This window comes from Dendrobates tinctorius, unplaced genomic scaffold (genome assembly GCF_039654945.1).
Source record: "Dendrobates tinctorius isolate UK_male_01 unplaced genomic scaffold, ASM3965494v1 ptg000048l, whole genome shotgun sequence".
Classification (NCBI taxonomy): Eukaryota; Metazoa; Chordata; class Amphibia; order Anura; family Dendrobatidae; genus Dendrobates; species Dendrobates tinctorius.
In genome coordinates, this window is record NW_027361716.1 from 27,416,139 (window position 1) to 27,440,726 (window position 24,588).

Below are 24,588 nucleotides of genomic sequence, written 5' to 3' on the forward strand. Positions count from 1 at the left end.
ATTTATTATTCCAAACGGAAGTTCACCACAGTGATAAATTACAAAAAAGTGAAAGAATCTTATCCAAGCGATTTCTTTTAACATTTCGACATGAGCCCGGGTCGCTCTCAAAATTTGCTAAATTAAAGCAAACATTGTCAGTGCACTGTATCAACATCTTGGTGATAAAAACAGACAGAGCGAAATCAGAACCAATAAATGAAACAAAAAATAAGAATAACTTAAGAAACTTTTTATCCTTTTAGCCACTTTTTTTGTCTTTATTTTTACATCCTCCTCGCTTTTATCCTTTGATACCACTATTACCCATATTCTCCAAGTCAAATACAGCTGTCGCCACTGTGGGAGTCCTGCTGCAGCACATGCAAGTGTCAGCTCACAGACTGGTGTTCAACGTGACCACTCGCTGGAACTTCACACTGCACATGCTAGCAAGGCTTTGTAAGCAGCAAAGGCCAGTTGTGGAATACCAGCTCCAACACGCATGTCGCTATTTAGTTATGTGCGGAGGCTGACTAGAAGAGTGGGAATGGATGATAACCCCAGCTGCATAAATGCTAGGGTATAGAACACCAATGGTGACCCACCCTATATATACCTACACCAACTCCAGGAAACATGGAAAATCAGAAAGGAAAGGAATACCCGGTGATAAAATCTATATTGTTTTTTATTAAATTAAGCATAAAAAGGCAATAAAAACGACATAGTTCATAGTAGTAAAACATACTCCAGGAGTGAACAGACAGGTAGGAGTCACCATTTAGGCAGTAAAAATATCAAGCAGTATAGAGCTGTAGCTCATCACAGACCACAAAGAGAGCCATCCCAGCCAGGTGAAAATAAACAATTAACACAAGGTAACAAAAATGACAAAGGAAGACCTTACCAGGGTCTATAAAGAAGTAAAGTGGTGACCCCAGGATGGATGTCTACCCCGACGCGCGTTTCGCTGGCACTCACACAGCTTTCTCAAGGGGACAGTGTCAGTGTGAGAATAGGACCTTAAAATAGCCCCCGTGATTCATCACGTAGTCTCAATGGACCAATCATCATGGCATCTTCGGCGCATGCGCACACCAAGTCCTGCAGCAGTAAGAGCGTCATGCATCACAGCGCATGCGTGGAGAAACAAATCTCCGATGCATGCGCCGGAAATATAAAGACACCCAGCATCATGAAGGAGCCAATGGGCCACATCACGCATGCGCACAGCCAGGTAAATACCCGAAGCGGAGAATATTGTATCTTGGCAACAAGTATACACAAAGCGCATTTGCAATATAAACCGCAACCAATTAACTAGGCATAAAAGAGGCAAAGATAAAAATGCCCTAAATAATGTGCCATGGCCACTGCTTAAAACAGTATGCCATATATGCAATCACCCCAGTCAAGGAAGCATCAATAAATATTACCTGTTAGGCTGTGTGCACACGTTGCATTGTTTTTTGCGTTTTCCCGCCGCGGAATAGCCGCAAAAATGCAAAGAAAACGCATCCCATGCAATCCTATGGGATTCCGCAATGCTGTGCTAATGCTGCGTAGTCGCATAGCGGAAAAATATGCAGCATGCTCATTCTTTTTGCGGAATCGCGGCAATCACGCATCCATAGGAATGCATTGATCTGCTTACTTTCCGCATGTGGCTATACCCGCCATGCGCAAAGTAAGCGGATCATGGGCGGATGGTACCCAGGGCCTGGAGGAGATGAGACTCTCTACTCCAGGCCCTGGGTACCATAATCCTGTAAAAAAATGGAATAAAAAAAAGAGAGATATAATCACCCTCCGGCGGCCCCCGAAGTCTTTCCCACCTCTCACCACGCTCCGGGCATCTTCCGGTCCCAGTAATGATTTGCGCAAATTACCGCTGATGACATCGCGCTCTCGCGAGCGTGACGTCATCTCAGGTCCTTCGCGCAAAGCATTACTGGGACCGGAAGATGCCGGGAGCGCCGCAGAGCAGATAGGGGGCCGTCGGAAGGTGAGAATAACAATATTTTTTATTTTTTATTATTTTTAACATCCTATCACATTTCCAAGCCATGTTTGAAATCGCTTGCAATGCGCAAGCATTCCTCAAGCAAAAAATGCAAAACGCTTGTTTTTTGTGGGAAAACCGCATGCGAATTCGCATGCATTTTACTCGCAGCGGGAGTTGCGGAAATATCCGCAACATTTCTGCACATGTGCACATAGCCTAAATCTAGAAACATAACCCATAAATCACATATCATAAATCAACATATAAAAACAAACACCACAATCAATACAGATAATATAAGGGCCAACAATGCCATGACAGTTGTTTCGTGGTTATGCAACGTTGGTATGTCAATTCAGGAAGCCATTGGAAAAGAGGCCAAACGGGAGGCGAAATGAAGGTCATATGCACACCAGAAGTCAATTGGTCACTAAAAACAAATAAAAAAAAAAAAAAAATTAAAAAACAATAAACAAAAACAAACATCCTATCAAAATGGGTAGTCCGGACCATAGAGGTGTTTATAAGAAGGAGGTAAGGCTCAAGGATTCATTCAGGCTCCTGGGCACCACGGTGTCCAGAGTAACAATCCACTTTGTTTCCATCCGGGCAAGTAGCTTTTTAATATTGCCACCTCTAATACCCAGGTGGAGAATATCGATCCCCCTGATCTTGAGTGTCTTAGCGTCACAATCATGATGGGATTTAAAGTGATGGGGGATAGTTTATAACTCAGAAAGATAAGATATTGTCTTGGCTGCGCCAATGTCCCGCACGTGCTCACGAACCCGTATACGAAGCTCTATACTAGTAAGGCTAACGTGGCATAATAAATGACATTAATGCTCCCACAGGATATACGCTGGCGTATATCAGTTTCTTAAACCATCAGACGATGCATAAGTCGAGAAGATGAGCTGTGATTGGTTGCTATGATCAACAGTTTTCCTTGCAACCAATCACTAAGCATCTTTCATTTCACCAGAGCTGTTTTGGTTGCTATGAGCAACAGTTTTCCCTCTCCAGAAAACACCTCAGCAGACACTGACATGATGGGAGAAATCTAGCATTCCCGGAAATATAAGCTCCCAGCCATTGTCTGCCCCCCAGAAAGGAGCAGAGAGCACATGACAGAAATGAATCACCCCTTCCATGCCCATATACACATCACACATCCTCCATCCTATAGGCACGTCTTCCCTCTTAAAAGGATCATTGGTATGGATATCAGAGCAAATCCCTCAGCGCTCTGATTCTGACCCCAGGCTTCTATTAAAGGGATCATTGGTATGGATGTCAGGGCAAATCCTTCAGCGCTCTGATACTGACCCCAGGCTTCTATTAAAGGGATCATTGGTATGGAAGTCAGGGCAAATCCACTCAGCGCTCTGATTCTGACCCCAGGATTCTATTAAAGGGATCTCCGGTATGGAAGGCAGGGCAAATCCACTCAGCGCTCTGATTCTGACCCCAGGATTCTATTAAAGGGATCTCCGGTATGGAAGGCAGGGCAAATCCACTCAGCGCTCTCATTCTGACCCCAGGATTCTATTAAAGGGATCATTGGTATGGAAGTCAGGGCAAATCCACTCAGCGCTCTGATTCTGACCCCAGGATTCTATTAAAGGGATCTCCGGTATGGAAGGCAGGGCAAATCCACTCAGCGCTCTGATTCTGACCCCAGGATTCTATTAAAGGGATCATTGGTATGGAAGTCAGGGCAAATCCACTCAGCGCTCTGATTCTGACCCCAGGATTCTATTAAAGGGATCTCCGGTATGGAAGGCAGGGCAAATCCACTCAGTCCTCTGGTTCTGACCCCAAGCTCTCTTAAAGGGATTCCCAGTATGGAAGTCAGGGCAATTGCCTTCAAATGCTCTGGTATGGACCCCAGGCTCTCTTAAAAGGGATCTCCTGTATGGAAGTTAGGGCAAATCCCTCAGCGCTCTGAATATGACCCCAGGATTCTATTAAAGGGATCATTGGTATGCAAGTCAGGGCAAATCCACTCAGCACTCTGGTTCTGATCCCAGGCCTCTCTTAAAGGGATCACAGGTATGGAAGTTAGGGCAGTTCCACTCAGCGCTCTGAATTTAGTATCAGAGGAGCAAATCAGTCTCATCCTGAGGAACTGTCCGACCGGGACGGCCCTAATAGTGGTGGGGTGGGGTGGTGTGCTGACTTAGCATAAATCAAAGCGTTAACTGATGTGGGTTTCCTATAGACGTCCGTCCGGATGCGACGGTTGATGTCCACCTCCAAAGAGACATCCAGGAAATCCACTTTAGTATCGATTTAAATATACCGTATTTTTCGCTTTATAAGACGCACCTAGGTATTAGAGGAGGAAAATAAGAAAAAAAATATTTTGAGTCAAATAATGTGCAAAAACCTTTAATTAAATAACAAAATATTATTTTAACATAGTAGACTCAACAGCAGCATTGTGGGTAACATGTAAGAACAGTCCCATGTACTGTAAGTAACAGCAAAAACCATGTTCTGGCTAACAAGTGGGGAGAAACGTTAATCGTCAGACAGCACAATCTTCTAGTCAGAGAATCCCAGGAATTCCTCATCAGTGCTGTCAGAGTCTAGGAAGCTCATGTCCTCACAATCATTGGTTTCACTTTCTTCACTGTCCTCAAATAGCGCACCATCTAAGGCATTGCTAATCCCACATTTTTTGAATGAACGTATAACCGTTTCATCCTTCACTGACTGCCATGATGTTTTCACCCACTCAAACTTGAGTGATAGTGGGCCTCTTCATGCGTCCAGTTGGTGTCAGGTCATGATTGCCAGCAGCCATCCATTTATTCCACTCTTCTCGCATGTAGACTTTAAACGGCTTGTTTATAGAAACATCGAGAGGTTGTAGCTGGCTGGTAAGCCCCCTGGAATTACCGTGAGATGGGTCTTCACTTCTTTAAACACTTTTTTTGTGTTTTCACCAATATGTGCTCTGAACTGGTCTAGCACTAACAGGGATGTTTTTTTCAGAAGCCCTCCAGGACGTTTCGACCACACTTTGTCAACCCACAATCTCATTCCGTTCTCGTCCATCCATCCTTTCTCGTGAACGTGCACAACAACTCCTCGTGGGATCACTTCTTTGGGCATGTTCTTTCTTTTAAAGATTAACATTGGTGGCAGTTTCGTGCCATCGGCACAGCAGGACAACACAACTGTATAGTGGTTGTTTCCGTGTCCTGCAGTTTTAACCGTGATGGTTTTGGCACCCTTTGCACCAACAGTCCTGTTGGATGGCACGTCAAAGGTTAGAGGGACTTCATCCATATTCCCAATCTGGCCTAATTCATAACCATTTTTCTTTCTGCTGTCAATTACAAACTTGTGGAATGACAGAATCTTGGCTTCATATTCTTGTGGCATTTTTTGGGCAATTCTAGTTTTGGTGCGCATAGCAAGGCCACATCTCTTCATGAATCTGAAACACCATGCTGGTGATCCAGTGAAGTTATTGATGCCTTTCTCAGCAGCAATCCGCTTGGCTTCGAATAGGATCATTTTTGTTGAGCCCGAAAGGCCATTATTTCTGTGGCGTATGATCCACTCTTTTACGTCCACGTCTAACTCTGGCCACTTTGCACCACGCCTACGTAGACCAGATCTGCTTTCTCCTGCTTTTTGCAGCTCATCCTCCTGCTTCCTCCACTCTCATCATTTTTTCAGTTGGAGGCGGTCCAAAATGTCTCTCCGCTGCTCTGTTCCCATGCTCTTTAGCGTATTTTACAACCTCCAGTTTAAAGGGAATTTTGTATGCAAGCCTTTTCTGCTTTGACATGCTTGAAACATGCAGAATATGCAGCAGCCAACTGTACGGTATTTTTCTGCAACAAAATGCAGTATTGAAACAACTGTCAGCTCTGTCATTCATAGTTATGGGGGCAACTGAAAACATGTATGAACACGGTACTCTTGCTGTAGAAAAGACATGGGCCGCACATCCAAAAATATGGTAACAAGTTGATCTAGTGGTGTTAAGCAAAAATGTACTGTATTCATCTGAACAAGAAGTTTTTTCAGTTTACGGTAAGATTATGATCAGACATATAAAGCCTTCTGCCGAGTGACGGTGAATGTGTCCATAACTTTAAATACTGTAACCATAAAGCTGTGGAGTAATGTGCCGACCACCACAACGACAACGAGCAGGTGGGTACCTTTTGCCTAGTGGCATTAGATCAACTTATGATTTTAGATGTGTGGCCCATGTCTTTTTCTACACCTATGATGAATGAAAAACACTTATGGGGGATCCGTGGAGACGCACTGTTATGGGGGGATCCGTGGAGACGCACTGTTATGGGGGGATCCGTGGAGACGCACTGTTATGGGGAGATCCGTGGAGACGCACTGTTATGGGGAGATCCGTGGAGACGCACTGTTATGGGGAGATCCGTGGAGACGCACTGTTATGGGGAGATCCGTGGAGACGCACTGTTATGGGGAGATCCGTGGAGACGCACTGTTATGGGGAGATCCGTGGAGACGCACTGTTATGGGGAGATCCGTGGAGACGCACTGTTATGGGGAGATCCGTGGAGACGCACTGTTATGGGGAGATCCGTGGAGACGCACTGTTATGGGGAGATCCGTGGAGACGCACTGTTATGGGGAGATCCGTGGAGACGCACTGTTATGGGGAGATCCGTGGAGACGCACTGTTATGGGGGATCCGTGGAGACGCACTGTTATGGGGGATCCGTGGAGAAGCACTGTTATGGGGGATCCGTGGAGACGCACTGTTATGGGGGATCCGTGGAGACGCACTGTTATGGGGGATCCGTGGAGACGCACTGTTATGGGGGATCCGTGGAGACGCACTGTTATGGGGGATCCGTGGAGACGCACTGTTATGGGAGATCCGTGGAGACGCACTGTTATGGGGATATGGGAGATCCGTGGAGACGCACTGTTATGGGGGATCCGTGGTGACGCACTGTTATGGGGGATCCGTGGTGACGCACTGTTATGGGGGATCCGTGGTGACGCACTGTTATGGGGGATCCGTGGTGACGCACTGTTATGGGGGATCCGTGGTGACGCACTGTTATGGGGGATCCGTGGTGACGCACTGTTATGGGGGATCCGTGAATCACAGTACAGTGTGTGTAGTAGTGACTACCACCCCCCTCATCATTAGGAATACACCCATGTACTGTATACATGGATGTATTCTGAAAGATGAGGAAGGTGGTAGTCACAGTTGCAATAAACACTTTGGGCACTATCCCTAATATGGATACAACCCCCATCATCCATCAGAATACACCCATTGATACGGTATTCCGAAGGATGATGGGGGTTGTGTTTCCCTTCAATGTGTGCACTGCCTCACCTCTCCCAAGGATCTCGGAATAATGTGAGGTAAAATGAAAGTGCTACACTATACATTTTGCAGGGATAGATACCCGATTGGTGGAGGCAGCCCAGCAACAGATCCCTCCACCAATCAATATCCATCCCTGCAAACGAGGAGGAGAAACATGCTTCTCTCCCTCCCTCCTCTGCCTTAGGTCTCCGTGTGCAGCGGAGCCTCCTGATCCTTCTGCCAGCTTTTAGCCACAGCGCATACGCAGATCAAGTTCAGTGACCGAGCTCCATCTGCGCATGTGCCGGGTCGGCGGCCATTTTCTTGTAGTCCTGCAGACACAGGCTGTGATACCGGTATTCCATCGGAAACCGGAAACGCGCAGCCTGTTCCCGGAACTGTCATGGCGCCGACCTGCACTATCCCGCCCACGTAACCGCCAATTAACCTGCAGCGATACCCCCAGCTCCAGGCCTGCTGCATTGCCCCACCGGAGACCCTGAAATGTATCAGGCTGCTCAGCAGCCGCCGCCGCGGCCATCGCTAACGCCGCCATCGCTACCTCAGCCGCCACTGCCACCGCAAAAGTAAGTCTCCCCCACCAGATTTTTTTCACTATACGATTGTAAGACGCACCCCCATTTCCCCCACAATTTGGGGGAAACAAAAGTGCGTCTTACAATCCGAAAAATACGGTAAGTGAGTTGTTCTTAAGATATATCATGAATTCCTCGAGGTGGTGCACCGTCCCATCCCACAACAGCAAGATGTCATCAATATACCTAAACCAGCACAGCACATGGGAGGCGGCTGGCACACCCGCGTCGCCGAAGAGGGATCTCTCCCAGGAGCCCAAGAAGAGATTGGCGTACGCGGCCACACAGGACGCGCTTCTGTAAGTAAAAGGTGTCCTTAAAGACAAAGAAGTTGCGGATAAGTACATAGAGCAACAGCTCGAGGATCAGCTCACATAAAGGGCCCTCCAGGTCGGAGGCACCCAGGAAAAGCCGGACTGCATCAAGGCCATGGAAATGATTGATGCAAGTGTAGAGTGACTACACGTCCCATCCCACAACAGCAAGATGTCATCAATATACCTAAACCAGCACAGCACATGGGAGGCGGCCGGCACACCCGCGTCACCAAAGAGGGATCTCTCCCAGGAGCCCAAGAAGAGATTGGCGTACGCGGCCACACAGGACGCGCTTCTGTAAGTAAAAGGTGTCCTTAAAGACAAAGAAGTTGCGGATAAGTACATAGAGCAACAGCTCGAGGATCAGCTCACATAAAGGGCCCTCCAGGTCGGAGGCACCCAGGAAAAGCCGGACTGCATCAAGGCCATGGGAATGATTGATGCAAGTGTAGAGTGACTACACGTCAGCTGTAACGAGAAGAACAATCCTGTCCACAAGGATGCCATCAACCTGTGCCAGGACATACGTTGTGTCACAGATATAGGAGGGCAATGTAACGAGAAGAACAATCCTGTCCACAAGGATGCCATCAACCTGTGCCAGTTTAAAGTATAGCGTAGCACGCTATACTTTAAACTGGCACAGGTTGATGGCATCCTTGTGGACAGGATTGTTCTTCTCGTTACATTGCCCTCCTATATCTGTGACACAACAGGGTGCACAAGTAGGTTACCCAGACCCAAGTGAATAATAAAGTAACTTGGCACTCAACTGAATGATCCTTTTTGAAAATAAGTTTTTATTGTGGCAGTCACAAAGGACGTTTTGGCCTACAATTGGCCTTTGTCAGTCTGCTGCAGATGGTGAAGTTAAAAGTGGAGAATTATATAAGATCCTATTACAAGGCAGTGATTTTGGAGGTTACTGCAATGACCAACTGTCTATAACACGTGTAGTGCTCTGGTGAATCCGGGAGAAATTGGAACAGGCAATGGAGCTTAAGTCTCCAGGGGCTTTATGCCTGTAAGAGTTTATGCCTGGTGGGTATGGGTTAATATCTGTTGATACTTGAACCAATTAATGTTAGAGAAAAATAAATTTCTTATAATCCTAAGAGGTTAATGCCTGAGGCGCTTTAACAGTCTTGTATCAGTAGATCAGGTTACATGAACACGTGCAGATATAGTGCCTGGGCGTATGGACCTGGACGCAGTATCCGCTGCTAGCCCCGGATGCGTTCCAATTTCTCCCGGATTCAGCAGAGCACTACACGTGTTATAGACAGTTGGTCTAACTTCACCATCTGCAGCAGTCGGCAGACTGACGAAGGCCAATTGTAGGCCAAAACGTCCTTTGTGACTGCCACAATAAAAACTTATTTTCAAAAAGGATCATTCAGTTGAGTGCCAAGTTACTTTATTATCAACCTGTGCCAGGACATACGTTGTGTCACAGATATAGGAGGGCAATGTTTCAACGATAGGTTTCAAACAGAAGTCAATGAATTTACAGACTACATCTTAAAGTCCCCCAATCCCCAACATGAAAGGACGCCCCGGGGGTGACTTAATAGTGAGTCCATCAAAGATGCCCTTTGTGATAATATTCGCCTCATAGGCCCTAATTAAGATTTGCTGAAGCTCAGCCGAGGAGTACATAGGGTTAAAGGATAATTTAAGGTAAGTACTGGTGTCCTAAAGCTGACGAAAAGCTTCACGTTGCTGCAGTGGGAATGGATGTCTGACATTTGTGGGGTTGTCCAAGACTGAAGACCACAAAAATGGTGAGCGGCGATGACGCCATAATCAGCACAACAATCCCACTTCTGATCCTACTTTAAGGCTGTGTTCACACATAGCGGGTTTTTTTTTTTTTTTTTGCGTTTTTCCCGCGGATTTACCAAAAAATCTGCCGGAAAAATGCAAATAGGAAGCTTTCCAGTCATTTCTATGCATTTTGCACTTTTTGTGCACATTGATGCGTTTTTTACCGCGAAAAAAACGCATCGCGGTAAAAAACGCAGTATGCTCATTAATTTCACAGATGTTTCCGCGTTTCTGGCTGTTTCAATGCGTTTTGAAAACGCGCGGAAAAAACGCGCAAAAACCGCGCGGTTTCTGGGAAGGGAGTCAGGTTTTCTAGCAGAAATTTTCTGCTATGTGTGCACTTAGCCTAACAGTCGCTGCTGACAATTAAACATGAAGCTTTGCATGCAGACCTGGTGAAGACATGAGGCCCAGCCTCATCTCATCTGCTCAGAGCAGATTGGGTAACAATGAGGAAGTAGAGGTGGATGAACAGGAGCTGGCTAATCGGAAACGAGGCTAGTACCCACACAAGTTTCGCCCCATCTCTCCTACATGGATTGGCCGAGTAAGGGAATGAGGAGGGCTTAAGTGATGGAGGAGAAGATGGAGAGTCGTCATCATGGCGCAGATGGGGAAAGTGTTGGATCTAGGGACCTTGGCACATATAGTTGACTTTATGTACAGCTGCCTTTCCCCATGACCGTCCCTTTACAATCATCTTGCCCCCCCCCACGCTCGCCCCCCCCCCCAAAAAAAAGGGGGGGGGGATTGGAGTACAGGATGTTCACCCTGCTAGACCCACGCTACAAAGAAAAGCTTGTTTTTCTCCTTCCTGAGGTGGCGAGGCCTTCTAAAATGGTGCTATACCAGAAGGCCATTAGGGAAACTATGTTGAAAAAATTCCCATCAGACACAGCTAGGGGCAGGGGGTAAGCTTCCTTGCCAAACCAAGAAGGGGTGAGGGAGACACGAGGTAGAGCAGAAGCAGGGTTAGACTGTAAAAGGCCTGGGACAAGTTTACGACACCCTCCCACGGCCTGATGACCAGGTATTTTTTGACAAAGAGGGAAGATTTTAAAGTTGGTCAATCAATAACTGGCTGACCAAACCAGCATACTTCCAATTCTTCTGTGACCTTCGGCTATTAGGCCTCAGAGTTGGGACACCTGGCATGAGCTTCCCTCTATGCCATGGAGGTGCTGTGCTACCCTGCTGCTCTTGTCCTATTTGAGCATATTTTTAGTACCACAGGAGGGGTCACAACAGACGCTTTCAAATGTCTACTGGCACTCTGAAAACAAAGAACAAAGCTTGTCTTAGACCCGACTTTTACACACCACCAAATGATAGCAGCACAAAATGTTTTTAATGTCATATTTGAATGATGCCTGCCAGTTGATGCCTTCTATAACCTAGTTATAACTTTTTCCTGGCTTTGCACTTTGTGCAAAGCCTTTGTGAGTGTAGGAGTACCACAACTACACTTTGTTCACAATATTTGAATGAGGCAATACAGTTAGTGCCTTCAATGGATGACCCTGCTTGTAATATTTGGCAGGATTTGTACTTAGTCAGAGCCTTTGAGTCTTGGAGTACCAATACATGACAATTTGAACAGAATGTGTACAAGGCTCTCCTTTATATCTAATACATGGTGTATCTTAGTCACTTTTTGGCAGTTCTTGCTTCCTTCATAAATTACGCTGAATGTTTTAAACTCGCTTTTATTTACTCAATTTTTTTTTTTAATCCAATCCTTTTCAAAATTTTGCCTTATATACACAAGTCATTATATAGGAAAAAAATGTTTTAACTTTTATTTCCGTGTTAAATGCAATTTCTCATCAATGTGGAATTTATTATTGTCAGTCTTTAAAGTGGAGTATAAAGGTCCCGTGACACTGATTTTGTGACGCCACAGCGATCTCGCCAGCAAGATCGCTATGTGTGACAGGGGATCAGCGACCCCCCCGCCGGGTATCGCTGATCGTCCAGGATCGTCCTGGGCCATTTTTTCCATTGTTGCTCTCCCGCTGGCCAGCACGCATCGCTGTGTGTGGCAGCGGGAGCCAACGATCAGCGAGGCTCCCAGCGCCTGCTTAGAGCGCTGGGAGCCTCGCTGATCGTTGGCTCCCGCTGCCACACACAGCGATGCGTGCTGGCCAGCGGGAGAGCAACAATGAAAAAATGGCAGGTCTCTAAGGTAAATATCGGGTTACTAAGCGGCGCGCGTCACTTAGTTACCCGATGCGTACCTTAGAAACCTGCGTGCTGGCACCTCCTGGCGCGAGCACGCATGTTTCTAAGGTACATATTGGGTAACTAAGTGACGCGCACAGCTTAGTAACACAATATTTACCTTAGAGACCAGCGTCCTCGCTGGTGCTGATCGATGGTGAAGCTGCCTGTTTGGCAGCTCACGAGCGATCATGTAGCGATGCACCAGCGATCCTTACAAGGTCGTATCGTTGTCGGGATCGCTGGAGCATCTTTATGTGTGACGGGGCCTTTAGTGTGACACCTTTGTTCTCAGCAGTTATCTGAGAATCAGAGATGCTTCCAGGGGTCTACCCCATGCTTTTCTCTTTCCATTCAGCACTTTTCCTATCCAAGTCAACATTTTCAATGCCCCTCACAACCCTTTGTAGGGTCTGCTAGAAAAATGCTCGGATTTGCCATCAACTATCATTATACTCGTTACTCAAAACAAGCATTCGAGCATTAGTAATTGCTTGGTTCAAGCAATGAATAACAAAGCATCTTAGTGCTCACTCATCTCTAGCCACAACTTTACGCATATAGGGAAAGACCTGTTTGCCCTAGACTAAGTGCAGTCCATGGACAAGGACAGCAAAAGGGATGGATACAGTGGGATCTCGCACCATGTGGCCGCCCCCTGCCCAGCATCTCAATATCACCAATATCTATATTCTCTGTTATGAATGGGTCACCAAGGAGGATGACAGGAACAGGCCAAGCCACTAGGAGAACAGAGAGGTTGGTAACTCAGCATATTGCAAACCCCTGATCCTAACACCACTACTAGCAGTAGCCGTGGAGCATTCCTACGATGCACTAGACGCCTCAGCACAGCCGGAGAACTAACTAAGTCTAAAGCCAGAAAGGTGAAATCTAAACTCCCCAGGAGCTGATCCCCAAAGGAATAGACAGCCCCCAAACATATATTGTCGGTGAGACAAGATGAAACACAAACACAGGCAGAAAATAAGACTGAGCAAATGATGGAGCCCAAACTGTCTAGATAGGACAGAAAAGGTACTGTCTGCAATCACGCAAAAACTTGAAAAATCCAACACATCTGATATACAAAAAACCTTAGGCCACACAACCTCACATCCGCTAGATCAGCACTCTGGTGCAAACTGGAAGCAAAGCAAAAGATACTAATATAACAGAGGACTGAACAAACTAGCACAAACTAACATATGGTGCAGGGCCCAGCACTGCCCCCAGCAGGGAGTACGCTGAACACTCGCAACAAAGAGAGCAAAAAAAAAAAAGGCACAACCAGGTTAGATGCAAAGGATTAGCAAAAGAATCACTTAAATGAACCATGCAGATCAGGCAGGAGACTGAAGAGCTCAAAATGCACAAGGAGGAAATCACCAGCAACCACCAAAGGAAGCCTGCTCAATTATATGCTCCGAGTCAGTAATCCCAGATTCCCAATTATCATCGTCAGGTGGCAAACTTCCATCAACCTGGCCAGCTCCACTACTCCCAGTAACCACCAGACGGAGCTCCTGCTCAGAAGTCCGAACAAGGGAATTCACAACAATTCTCTGAAGTAGATAACAGTGAATGCAATGATGGAGAAGGAAGAACAGACTCCCTGTCTCATCTTACAGGCTTTTTGTTCGAGCCTCTCAGCACAGTAGACACGATGATGTCACTAGATCGCGCCAGCAGTTGGCACAAGGCAAAATATCAGCTGAACATGTGTAGGGAAGGTGACCTGACGGACGGACTAGTCAGAGTGAAGAAAAGGTTTGCACAGTGTAGGTAGGTGTAAGTTATTACAGTGGGGAAACAGCTAGGAAAGTGTAGTGGACGTGCAGTACCTTGGGTTGACCATTAGATCGCAGGGAGGAGTGTGAGCAAAGGACTTGACAACAGCTTAGGGCTTTAGAAACCGTTGGTCATGGGGGGCGGAGTGACAGTTTCAAGGAACCGGGTTAGCTATAAATACTGAGGGAGGGTTCCAGAAGGTTCCAGTCCCCAGGGGGAGCTCCAGTGACAGGAGGACTGCTACAGTCTGTGCGCTGAGAGGTGAATCCAGACCAGGGGGACTGAGGAGAGAGAACGTCAGGGGGGTGGTCCTGACAGGAAAGTACTGCAAAAAAGGACGAGACAGAGGCGATACATACCGTGTGGAAGAAGACGTCTGACCAGTAAAATTACTGTTGGTGTACGGGCCTAAGGCGGCCACAGTGACGGACCTGTCAGCAGCGTCATCAAGTGAAGTAGGGACGGTACGTGCATGTACGTCCCTGGTGCTAAGGTACGGTGTGTAAAGCGGGCCTAGAAACGGAGGCTCAGGAAAGTGAAGTGAATTGAAGTAAAGTGCGGTGTACTTCAGAGGCTGTCAGGTGGACGGCAAGCGAATAAACCTGAACCTGTTGTACCCGAATGTTGCCTCCAATTGTCTCTGTACGTCTCTGCGCGGTATAACGAGGGATCACCCCCCTAGTCCGGCCCTCTCACCTCTACACATGGATAGATGTTTTTTTTTAATTAGCGATCAATACTTTTGATAAAAAAAATAAAAAAAAAAAAGAAGAGGATCATAGTTGTGTGGGGACATCATAATGTGAGCTCCATCATACTGTGTGCTGAGCTGTTGATCAATGTACAGCTGCTAGACTTATTAAATATACTTGAGGCTGAAGAACAGGAGAGTAAAATTATAAACAAAAATAAATAAACAGTAAATTATATGGTTTTGAATCCTGCTATAGGTAAAGATACAAAATACAATAAGCCCTATCACTAGCAGTAAGTCAACTTGTTTCTGCTCAATATTAAGAGACAAAAATAAATGAGTAGAATTACGTTCTGTCTATTGGTCCGGCTTTACAAAACAGTCACTCTCTCACGTGACCTCTTAGGGAATTTAATTGCTCACCCCTTGTCCATCCGATCGGGACAGAAATGGGAAGATGCAGGCTGGGGACCCGCCTTGACCTAGTCAACCGAGACACATTCATCATTGTTTTTTGTAACTGACTTTCTCTAGTCACCTTCCATGACAGCAACATCGGAGGATGTCTCCCCGCCCGAATGGTGGACAGGAAACAAGAGATTAAATACCCCTCCCCTTCCTGCAACCACCAGTGTTTTTCCTGTCCCCTATGGGGCATGAAGAGGTTTCCTGATGGTGCTCCCGTGGTAGGCGATCTGGAGGACCCAGGTTTACTTACTTAATGCCGGAAAGCTGAGGTCGGGGGCTCCGCTCTCGTCCTCTTTGTGCTGCTCCCATCTCCAAAGCCCACATGTGACTGGGGACCTTTCCCACCTCTCTTGCGCCTCCTGGTGGGGTAAAGCAGTGTGCGGCCAGGGTCCTCCTGCAGCTCCCCAGCATCCTCCTTTCCACATGGCAGCAGAATCTGAATGTCGCACGTACCGGAAGTGACGTTATGCCGAACTTCCGGTTCACTTCCTGGTGCGTTCCACAGTGGAACGCACGTGCTACTGGCGGCCGGATCTGCAGGGATGTTGGGACGTTCCCTTCGGGGTTTCCCTCCCGACAACCTGCGGAAGGAACACGCAATGAACGCTGGGACCTCGAGTATTTAATCGTGGTCGTGGGATGCCTCAAGGTAGGACCCATTGTCCGTGTGATCAACTGACAGACTAACCATGGATGGCAACAAACCCTCCCTTTCTGCTTATGCAGAGCCCAGCATCCTCCCGCCTACTATAAGTAGTGGATGAAGGTCCCTTGCTATCTGGGTTTTCCTCATGGGTGACTTAGTCTACCTTTTTCTCTAAGGAAACGGAGTCCCTGCCCCTAAGGAGGATAAAGTGCCCAGCCGCAAGTGTGCTGTCTGTGCTATCAAACCTCCCTCAGCATATAAAAAGCTTTGCAAGTCCTGCACTGATGATTTGTTGCGTGCCGAACAACCCTCCCTGTTGGACAGCATTAAATCCCTCATCAAACAAGAGGTTCAGTACTCTATGTCCACCTTTTCCCAGGCTCCAGTACCACAACCCCCTCCTCCTCAGAAAAGAAGATGGCATCTGTGGAGTCTGATTCAGACTCTGGAGAAGTCCATACCTCTGGTTCAGAGGATGTTTGGGAGAATGAGGGTTCCACTTCCACCCCCAAGTCCAAAAATAAATATTATTATTATTCCTCCAAAGATATGAAGGAATTGATTAGCATGGTAGGAAGCACAATGAGGGTTGAGGAGACGGAAGTTAAGCTGTCAGTGCAGGATGAGATGTTTGGGGGCTGAAACCTAAGAAGCAAAAAGGTTTCCACATACATGAGAACATCCAGAGCTTTATCCATCATGAATGGGACCTTCCCGAGAAAGGGCTTAGGGTCCTGTCACATTTAAAAAAACAACGGTTTCCCATAGACGGAGATTGTTCCAAATGGGAGATTCCCAAAGTAGATGTGCAGGTGTCCAGGGTGATTTAAAAAAAAAAACAAAAAAAAAAAAAACAGCTCTTCCGTGTGAGGTCTCGTCTCTGCTCACCATGGATCGTAAGATCGAGAGATTACTAAAAAAAATCCTGGGACACCTCCACTAATCTGCTAAAAACAAATGTGTCACCAGATCTCTGTTTCGCTGGCTCCGTACATTAGAAGACCACCTCACTCAGGGAACTTCTAAGGAGGAAATACTTTACTCTCTTCCCCTCCTTCAGAAAGCAACAGGGTTCCTTGCCGATACTTCTGCCGAATCTGCACGTGTAGCAGTCAAGTCCGCAGTCCTCTCCAACTCAGCTAGGAGAGCTCTGTGGCTGAAGTCATGGAGTGGTGACGTCACCTCTAAGGATAAGCTTTGCACCATTCCCTTTCAGGGACACCATGTTTTCGGTCCAGCTCTTGAAATCTTGGTGAAAGCTACGGACAAGAACACACTCCCTGAGAAGAAAAAAAAAAAAAAAACCACACGTTTTTTTCATCCCTCCCAAGACCAGTCCTCCCAGAGGGAATACAAAGGGATACGCAAATCAGGCCATTGAAGCTATCCAAAAGGTGGAAAGGGCAAAAATATCCTTTTCTCCCACCAGCAGCACACTCCTGACAAGCAATGACTGCTCCTCTGTCGGGGGTCGACTCTTGGGCTTCCTCACTCAGAGGCAATCCATCTCCAACAAACCAGTGGGTTCTCGGTACCATTAGGAACGGGTTGAATCTAGTGTTCGAGAGTTTTCCTCCCTCAATACCTAAGGGTCACCTCACTACAATCTCAATGCCTTACTATTAGGTCTTCAAGGTCTCCTTCATGCAAAGGAGATCTTTTCGGTACCCCTAAAAGAAATAGTTGGGGGTCCACTATTCTTGCCTCTTCCTAGTCAAGAAGTCTTCAGGGAAGCACAGAAATACCATCAATCTGAAACTCCTGAACCAAATGATCACATACAGAAGGTTCAAGATGGAATCGATAAAATCATCAATCCCACTCATAGGACAGGGTTGATTGATGGCTACAATAGATCTGAAGGATTCCTATTACCATGTGCCAATCCACCCAGATCATGTTCTATGTGTATATATCTATTGTTTTGTAAGCTGTTAGTGTGATTTTACAGTAGCCACACATGAACTGCCAGCTTTTCAAATTACACCAGTGTGTAAAAATTGGACCCAAGTGCTGTGCGATTTTTTTTTCTCGGCACACGTTGACTTGCATTGGCGAGTCTCTTCAGGGATACGCAGCAAACTGCGATTTTTTTTTCTCAGTACGATTTCAGCTGAGAAAAAAAAATTGCAAAGGAGATGTCACCCATTGAATAACATTGGTCCGAGTGCAACCCAATTTTTTATCGGATCGCACTCGTCCGTATTTCTCGCGAGTATGTCCTACCTGTGTGTTTCATATCAGATGCCTTGTTGATGAGAAATCATTTTATCACTTTACATAAATTATATCTTCCAGGGTCTGGGGAGGAGGTTGCCTAGAAGATAACTGCCGCTATAGCTTGTTTTACATGACGGGGGGTTACCAGTGTGAGACATGTAACTAACACAGAACAGGAGAAATGAAATTTGTCTTCTCCCAGAAACATTTTTTGAATCTTTCTGAACTCTGCTGTACAACCCTGTCTGCCTTCGAGATGGAAGCTGACAGGAACCTGCAGATGTGTCAGGTATCACACACAGCTCTGCAGTGAGAAGATAACGGCCGTTACACGTCACACTGGTAAAGTCATCGCTAGCGCTATACCACTCTCGCACACGCGTCTTTGTGCACTCACATTATTGAGCCCCAGAAGCCAGGTGTGCACGTCCCAGCTTCAGATAGGCGACCTGCGCATAATTGGAAGTGCAGAAGACACTAGTTTGGGGAAACTAGCGCCCAATCGACTAGTCAAAGAGTTAATGTACATATCGTAAGGGACTTTAGAAATACTTTTTGTAAAGATCTGTTCATGTGTCCAATGTAATAAAGGGACTGTTAGGCAGGGAATTTAACATAGTAGACAGCAGACAACTGCTGGTGATTCGGTGGGCACTAAGGACCTCACAGGATCCTTTAAAAAAAAGAAAAACTGGCAAACAAGCCACTAAAAAGAATCAGAAAACTGGAGAAAAAGCAATGATGAATTAGGGATACAATCAAGGTGTTCTCTGGTATGCAGCAGCATTTCAGCACAAAACATACCGGGCGGTGATCTTGCAGCCAATATGATTCATGCCATCTGTGGTTCAAGAGCATGAATCTGATGACAGGCTCACTTTAATATACTGGAATTTACCTGCACCTGTACCCTACTGCTCCACATTGAAAGCACAAGACATGGAATTTACAACACAGACCTCAGATGGACTCATTATTGCATACGAGACCATCACAGAATAGTGGGTCGCCCACCACTGACCTATATCTTTCCAATGTTCGCATGCACCTCAATAACCTCCATTAGGTAGCTAAATAACATATACCCACCCTATCAATCCTCACCACTCATAGGAAGGGGTAGCCAAAAAAATACTAGAATTAAAGGGAATCTGCCACCCCTCAGAATGTATATGACCTATTAATATGGGCATACAGGTAAGAGAAATGTTACACTGGTCCTACCTGCTTGCCTCATATTAATGGTCTTGATGTTGAGAAGTGTTATATTCTAACGATTTCTTCCAGGCTCTAGGGTGTGTGGTGCCTGGAAGAAATCCCTGCCTTCTCTCCTCATTACAATACTACCCTCCTCCCATTCACGTCAGTTGTGGCCCCGGAATCCCACGCCTGTGCCCTGCACTCCCTCAGAAATCCATACCTCCTCCTCATTTCTATGGGCACTGCATTCAGGACTCTTCGGTGTAAGTGCCGGTGACTTCCACTCCAGTAACGTCCGTGCCAGAAAAGTGCTCTCCCCACTTCATCCCTGCATAGTCATCGCTATGTATACATGGTTCTGGGTCGCCCTCGCTGGCTTCACCCAAGGCCGTGGGGTAGTCTGTACCGGGCCGGTGTCAGGGGGATGATGTGTCACAGCAGCGGTGACCCGGTCCGTGGCCCTGGGCCCCAATGGCGGTGATGTTTGGTTGTAATGTGAAGTTCGTGACGCCACCCGTGGTGTTCGGCAAGTAACATGGTAAGCCAACGCTGCTTGCAGATCCTCTGGGGCTGATGGTGTGTTGCAGCTTAGATGGTGTAGCTCCCCACAGGTAGAGCTGTAGCCCCAGGGCAGTGTAAAGGTGCGCTGGAGTAGGGGCACCGGATGGTGTAGATGTTGATACCCAAATGTAGCAGTGCTGATGCGGGAATGAATGGAGGACACCAGAGCTTGCAGTTTCAAAGCTTTACTCACAGTTTGTAGTGCACACAGGTGCCCGCTTCGGTACCGTGTCCTCTGGGGCAGAGGCCCAGCCAACCTCCAGGCAAGAAAGGACTCTCCCCGCCAGCACCCCGCCAACATGTGCCTTCCTGAACGACTCCTCTATTGCGCCTTTTAGTAAGAAGAGCTCCAGTACCGTGGTTCTCTGAAGTTCCTCCTGTCAGATGTTCCTAACAACTCTCACTTGTATGACAGACAGCTGTAGCCTGCTTCGCGGACTCCCTTCTCCTGAATCCCGGCTCTCTATCAGTTTGCTGTTGTGTCCCAAGTCTTTGATGGGAGTAGTGCTTTTACAGCCAACTACTCCACTGGTGTCTGCTGCAGAACCATAAGTGTCCGTACAACCTCAGGGACCGGGCCCCGGCCTTGCGCTGAGAACCTATAGGCAGGGTTCCTATCCAACCCACTCCATTCTGTACTTGTCTTTCTTTCGCTTATGGAAATGCAGGTTACAGTTCTACGTCTCTCCTCTTTCCTTTCCCATGCCAGCTTGCTCAGGTCACTGAGGCAGCTGCAGCACTCCTTCTTCCATCCCTTCTTCCAGGGACCTCTTTCCCCTTCTTTTTATACGTACTCCACCCACCTCCCAGCACATATCGTGTTACGAAGCAGGATCCCACGAAAGGTGGGTGCTCTGCTACACCCCGAGCCTAAAGCTACAATGTGGTCCTGCTGAACTATCCTGTGTGTGGGATGCAGGTGTTGGGAGTGTAGCAAGGAGTTCCCACCTTACCCGGATGGTGAGGCACTACACCTTAGGAGAACGTGCAATACCTCTGTGGCGACTGAGCCTCAGGGGCGCCACAGTTCCTAGCGATTACGATGCAGGGAGGAAGAGGGGAGAGCACCTTTATGGATGCGCACGCCAGGGGTCACACTGACTCGCCTGCGCAGAAGAACCCTGTATGCAGTGCCCATAGAAGGGAGAAAAAGGTATGGATCTCCGAGGGAGTGCAGGGCGCATGCGCGGGATTCTGGGGCCTCAACTGACGTGTGTGGGGTGGGGGGGTAGTATTATAAAGAGGACAGGAGGCAGAGATTTCTTCCAGGCACCGCACACCCTGGAAGAAATCACAAGCATAAAGACGAAATAAGAGATTTCTCAGCAACAAGACTGTTAATATGAGGCAGACAGGTAGGACCAGTGTAACATTTCTATCACCTGTATGCCCATATTACTAGATCATGTAAGTCCCGGGGGGGGGGGGGGGGTTGTGACAGATTCTCTTTAAAAAAAAAAAAATTTATTCAATTTAACATCAACTTCAAAATAGATTATCCATGAAATAACATGCACCTATCCCAGAGTTTTTCCTGCTGATTGAAACTTTAAGTTCTTCTGAATTAATGACGTTCTGTGCCTCCGGCCAGTTTTTCTTTAACCTCTTCCCCATTAGGTTTTCCTTCATTCTTGGGAATAAGAAGTCACAGGGAACAATCAGCTGGAGGCCATGAACGGCAGTATGTGCAGAAAAGAATATAAGAAGCGTCCGGAACAGCGGGAAACCTTTGGGACAAGTGCAGCTCATCTAAGGGACAGAGGGGGAGTCATTAAGTGCTGCTCCTTTCTGGGGAGCCCCTTCTATGCCAGCCCTGCATGTGCCAGCTGCAGGCACTGCGCTGAGGTCTGTGCCGGGAGAACAGAATGCCCCCCATCTCCTAGAAGAACGCCCGGCACTTCCTCACCTCCAGGACGGTCCAGCTTCAGAATGTCCCTCAGGTGCTGAGTGGCGTCCACATCAATGTTAGCCGCAGCCGCCATCGTCCCCGTAGCGCTCTCCCGCCTCGAGAAGAGCCAGAGAGTGAATGCCGTCCACTACGCAGTGTACTTCCGGTCTGTGCTTGTTTTTCTGATTCCCCCCCAGGAAACTAGAAAGCAACTGCATTAGTTCCATCAAATAAGAGGGCGTTTAGATTTGGCAGCACAGATAACGTGTGAGTCAGCGGCGTGGGAGAGTCAGTGTGACTGACGGGTGGCGTCAGGGCTGAGCGTCACCGAGTAGCGTCTGCAGTGGAGGGGGGTCTTTTCAGCCCCTCCATTCTAGACCTCTCACTGGTGAGGAGGAGACTACAGTGGGTTTCTCGGGCTCTCCCCGCCGCCTTCACTGTACACAGTTCATCAGCCGAGTGCAGTGAAATCACGCTTGTGGCTAAATCCGAGTGGCCAGAGGGACGTGGTCCTATACCCAGTGGCAAATAGCTGGCTCACTGAGAAAGCAAAGTCCCAGTGGTTAAAGGACCAGGTCCCTTTGTCAACTGGGATATAGGGTTGTCACAGTGAGCTGGCTATTTACTAGTGGGCTATAGGACACGTAGTGTATATATATATAAAAGTGTATGTATGTGTGTATTGGCCACTCCACATAGCCCCAACCAGTCACTAAGGATCTTTCATTTCACCAGAGCTGTTTAAAAGAAGCTGAGCTGTGATTGGTTGCTATGAGCAACAGTTTTCCCTCTCCAGGACAGCACCACAGCAGACACTGACATGGTGGGAGAAATCTAGCATTCCCGGAAACATAAGGTCCCAGCCATTGTCTGCCCCCCAGAAAGGAGCAGAGAGCACATGACAGAAATGAATTCCCCCCTCCCGTGCCCATATACCCATCACACATCCCACAGTCCCGTGCCCATATACCCATCACACATCCTCCATCCCATAGTCCAGTGCCCACATACCCATCACACATCCTCCATCCCATAGTCCCGTGCCCATATACCCATCACACATCCTCCATCCCATAGTCCCGTGCCCATATACCCATCACACATCCTCCATCCCATAGGCACAGCTTCCCTCTTAAAGGGATCCCCAGTATGGAAGTGAGGACAAATCCCTCAACGCTCTGATTCTGACCCCAGACTTATATTAAAGGGATCATTGGTATGGAAGTCAGGGCAAATCCACTCTGTGCTCTGGTTCTGACCCCAGGCCTCTCTTAAAGGGATCCCCTGTATGGAAGTTAGGGAAATTCCACTCAGTGCTCTGGTTCTGACCTCAGGCTCTCTTAAAGGGATCATTGGTATGGAAGTTAGGGCAAATCCCTCAGCGCTGTGATTCTCACCCCAGGCCTCTCTAAAAGGGATTCCTGGTATGTAAGTTAGGACCGTTACACTCAGCGCTGCGGTTCTGACCCCAGACTGACAGGATGATGTGGAATATAGTCCAGTGGCTCTGGCTGACAGGATGATGTGATGTGGGATATTAGGGGTAGTTGCCCGTGGCTTTGAAAGGATGATGTGGGATATTAGGGGTAGTAGTCCGGTGGCTCTGATGGTATGATGTGGGATATTATGGGTAGTAGTCCGGTGGCTCTGGCTGACGGGATAATGTGGGATATTAGGGGTAGTAGTCCGGCGGCTCTGGCTGACGGTCCGGTGGCTCTGATAGAATGATGTGGGATATTAGGGGTAGTAGTCCGGCGGCTCTGGCTAACGGGATGATGTGGGATATTAGGGGTTGTAGTCCTGTGGCTCTGGCTGATGGGATGATGTGGGATATTAGGGGTTGTAGTCCGGTGGCTCTGGCTGATGGGATGATGTAGGATATTGGTTGTAGTAGTCCGGTGGCTCTGGCTGATGGGATGATGTGTTATATTAGGGGTAGTAGTCCAGTGGCTTTGATGGGATGATGTGGGATATTAGGGGTAGTAGTCCGGTGGTCCTGGCTAATGGGATGATGTGGGATATTAGGGGTTGTAGTCCGGATGCCCTGGCTGATGGGATGATATGGGATATTGGTTGTAGTTGTCCAGAGGCTCTGGCTGAGGGGATGATGTGGGATATTGGGGTAGTAGTCCGGTGGCTCTGATGGGATGATGTGGGATATTAGTGTTAGTAGTCCGGTGGCTCTGATAGAATGATGTGGGATATTATGGGTAGTAGTCCGGCGGCTCTGGCTGATGGGATGATGTGGGATATTAGGGGTAGTAGTCCAGTGGCTTTGATGGGATGATGTGGGATATTAGTGGTAGTAGTCCGGTGGCTCTGGCTGATGGGATGATGTGGGATATTAGGGGTAGTAGTCCGGTGGCTCTGATGGGATGATGTGGGATATTAGTGGTAGCAGTCCGGCGGCTCTGGCTGACGGGATGATGTGGGATATTAGGGGTAGTAGTCCGGTGGCTCTGGCTGACAGGATGATGTGGGATATTAGGGGTTGTAGACCGGTGGCTCTGGCAGGGGGATGTGTCACAGCAGCGGTGACCCGGTCCGTGGCCCTGGGCGCCCAAATCAAGGGTGGTTTGTGGTTAATGTAATAGTTCGTGACGCCACCTGGGGTGTTCGGCAAGGGAGGTGTTAAGCTGACGCTGCATGCAGATCCGCTGGGACTGATGGTGTGGTGCAGCAAAGATGGTGTAGCTCCCCACAGGTGACGCTGTAGTCCCAGGGCAGTGTAAATGTGGTTGGCACGGGGATGTAGCAGTGCCGACAGGGTAGGAAGCAGACAAGACACAGCGGGGTGCAATTTCTGTACCTTTACTTGATAACTGCAGTCCAGGG

General features: G+C 47.7%; 1 protein-coding gene across 3 annotated transcripts in view; it reads right to left on the reverse strand.

The window, feature by feature from the left end:
• Window positions 1–21,975, reverse strand: part of EDC4 (enhancer of mRNA decapping 4) — a 634,971-nt gene extending 612,996 nt beyond the window's left edge. Inside the window, exon 1 of one of the 3 annotated variants that reach the window (XM_073576355.1) lies at window positions 21,772–21,974. In XM_073576355.1, coding sequence (XP_073432456.1) covers window positions 21,772–21,847 — 76 coding nt within the window. In that variant the 5' untranslated portion in view covers window positions 21,848–21,974. Of the gene's footprint in view, window positions 1–21,771 lie in introns of all 3 variants that reach the window. The other 2 variants (XM_073576356.1, XM_073576357.1) reach the window with 2 other exon arrangements.
• Window positions 21,976–24,588: the final 2,613 nt, after the last annotated feature.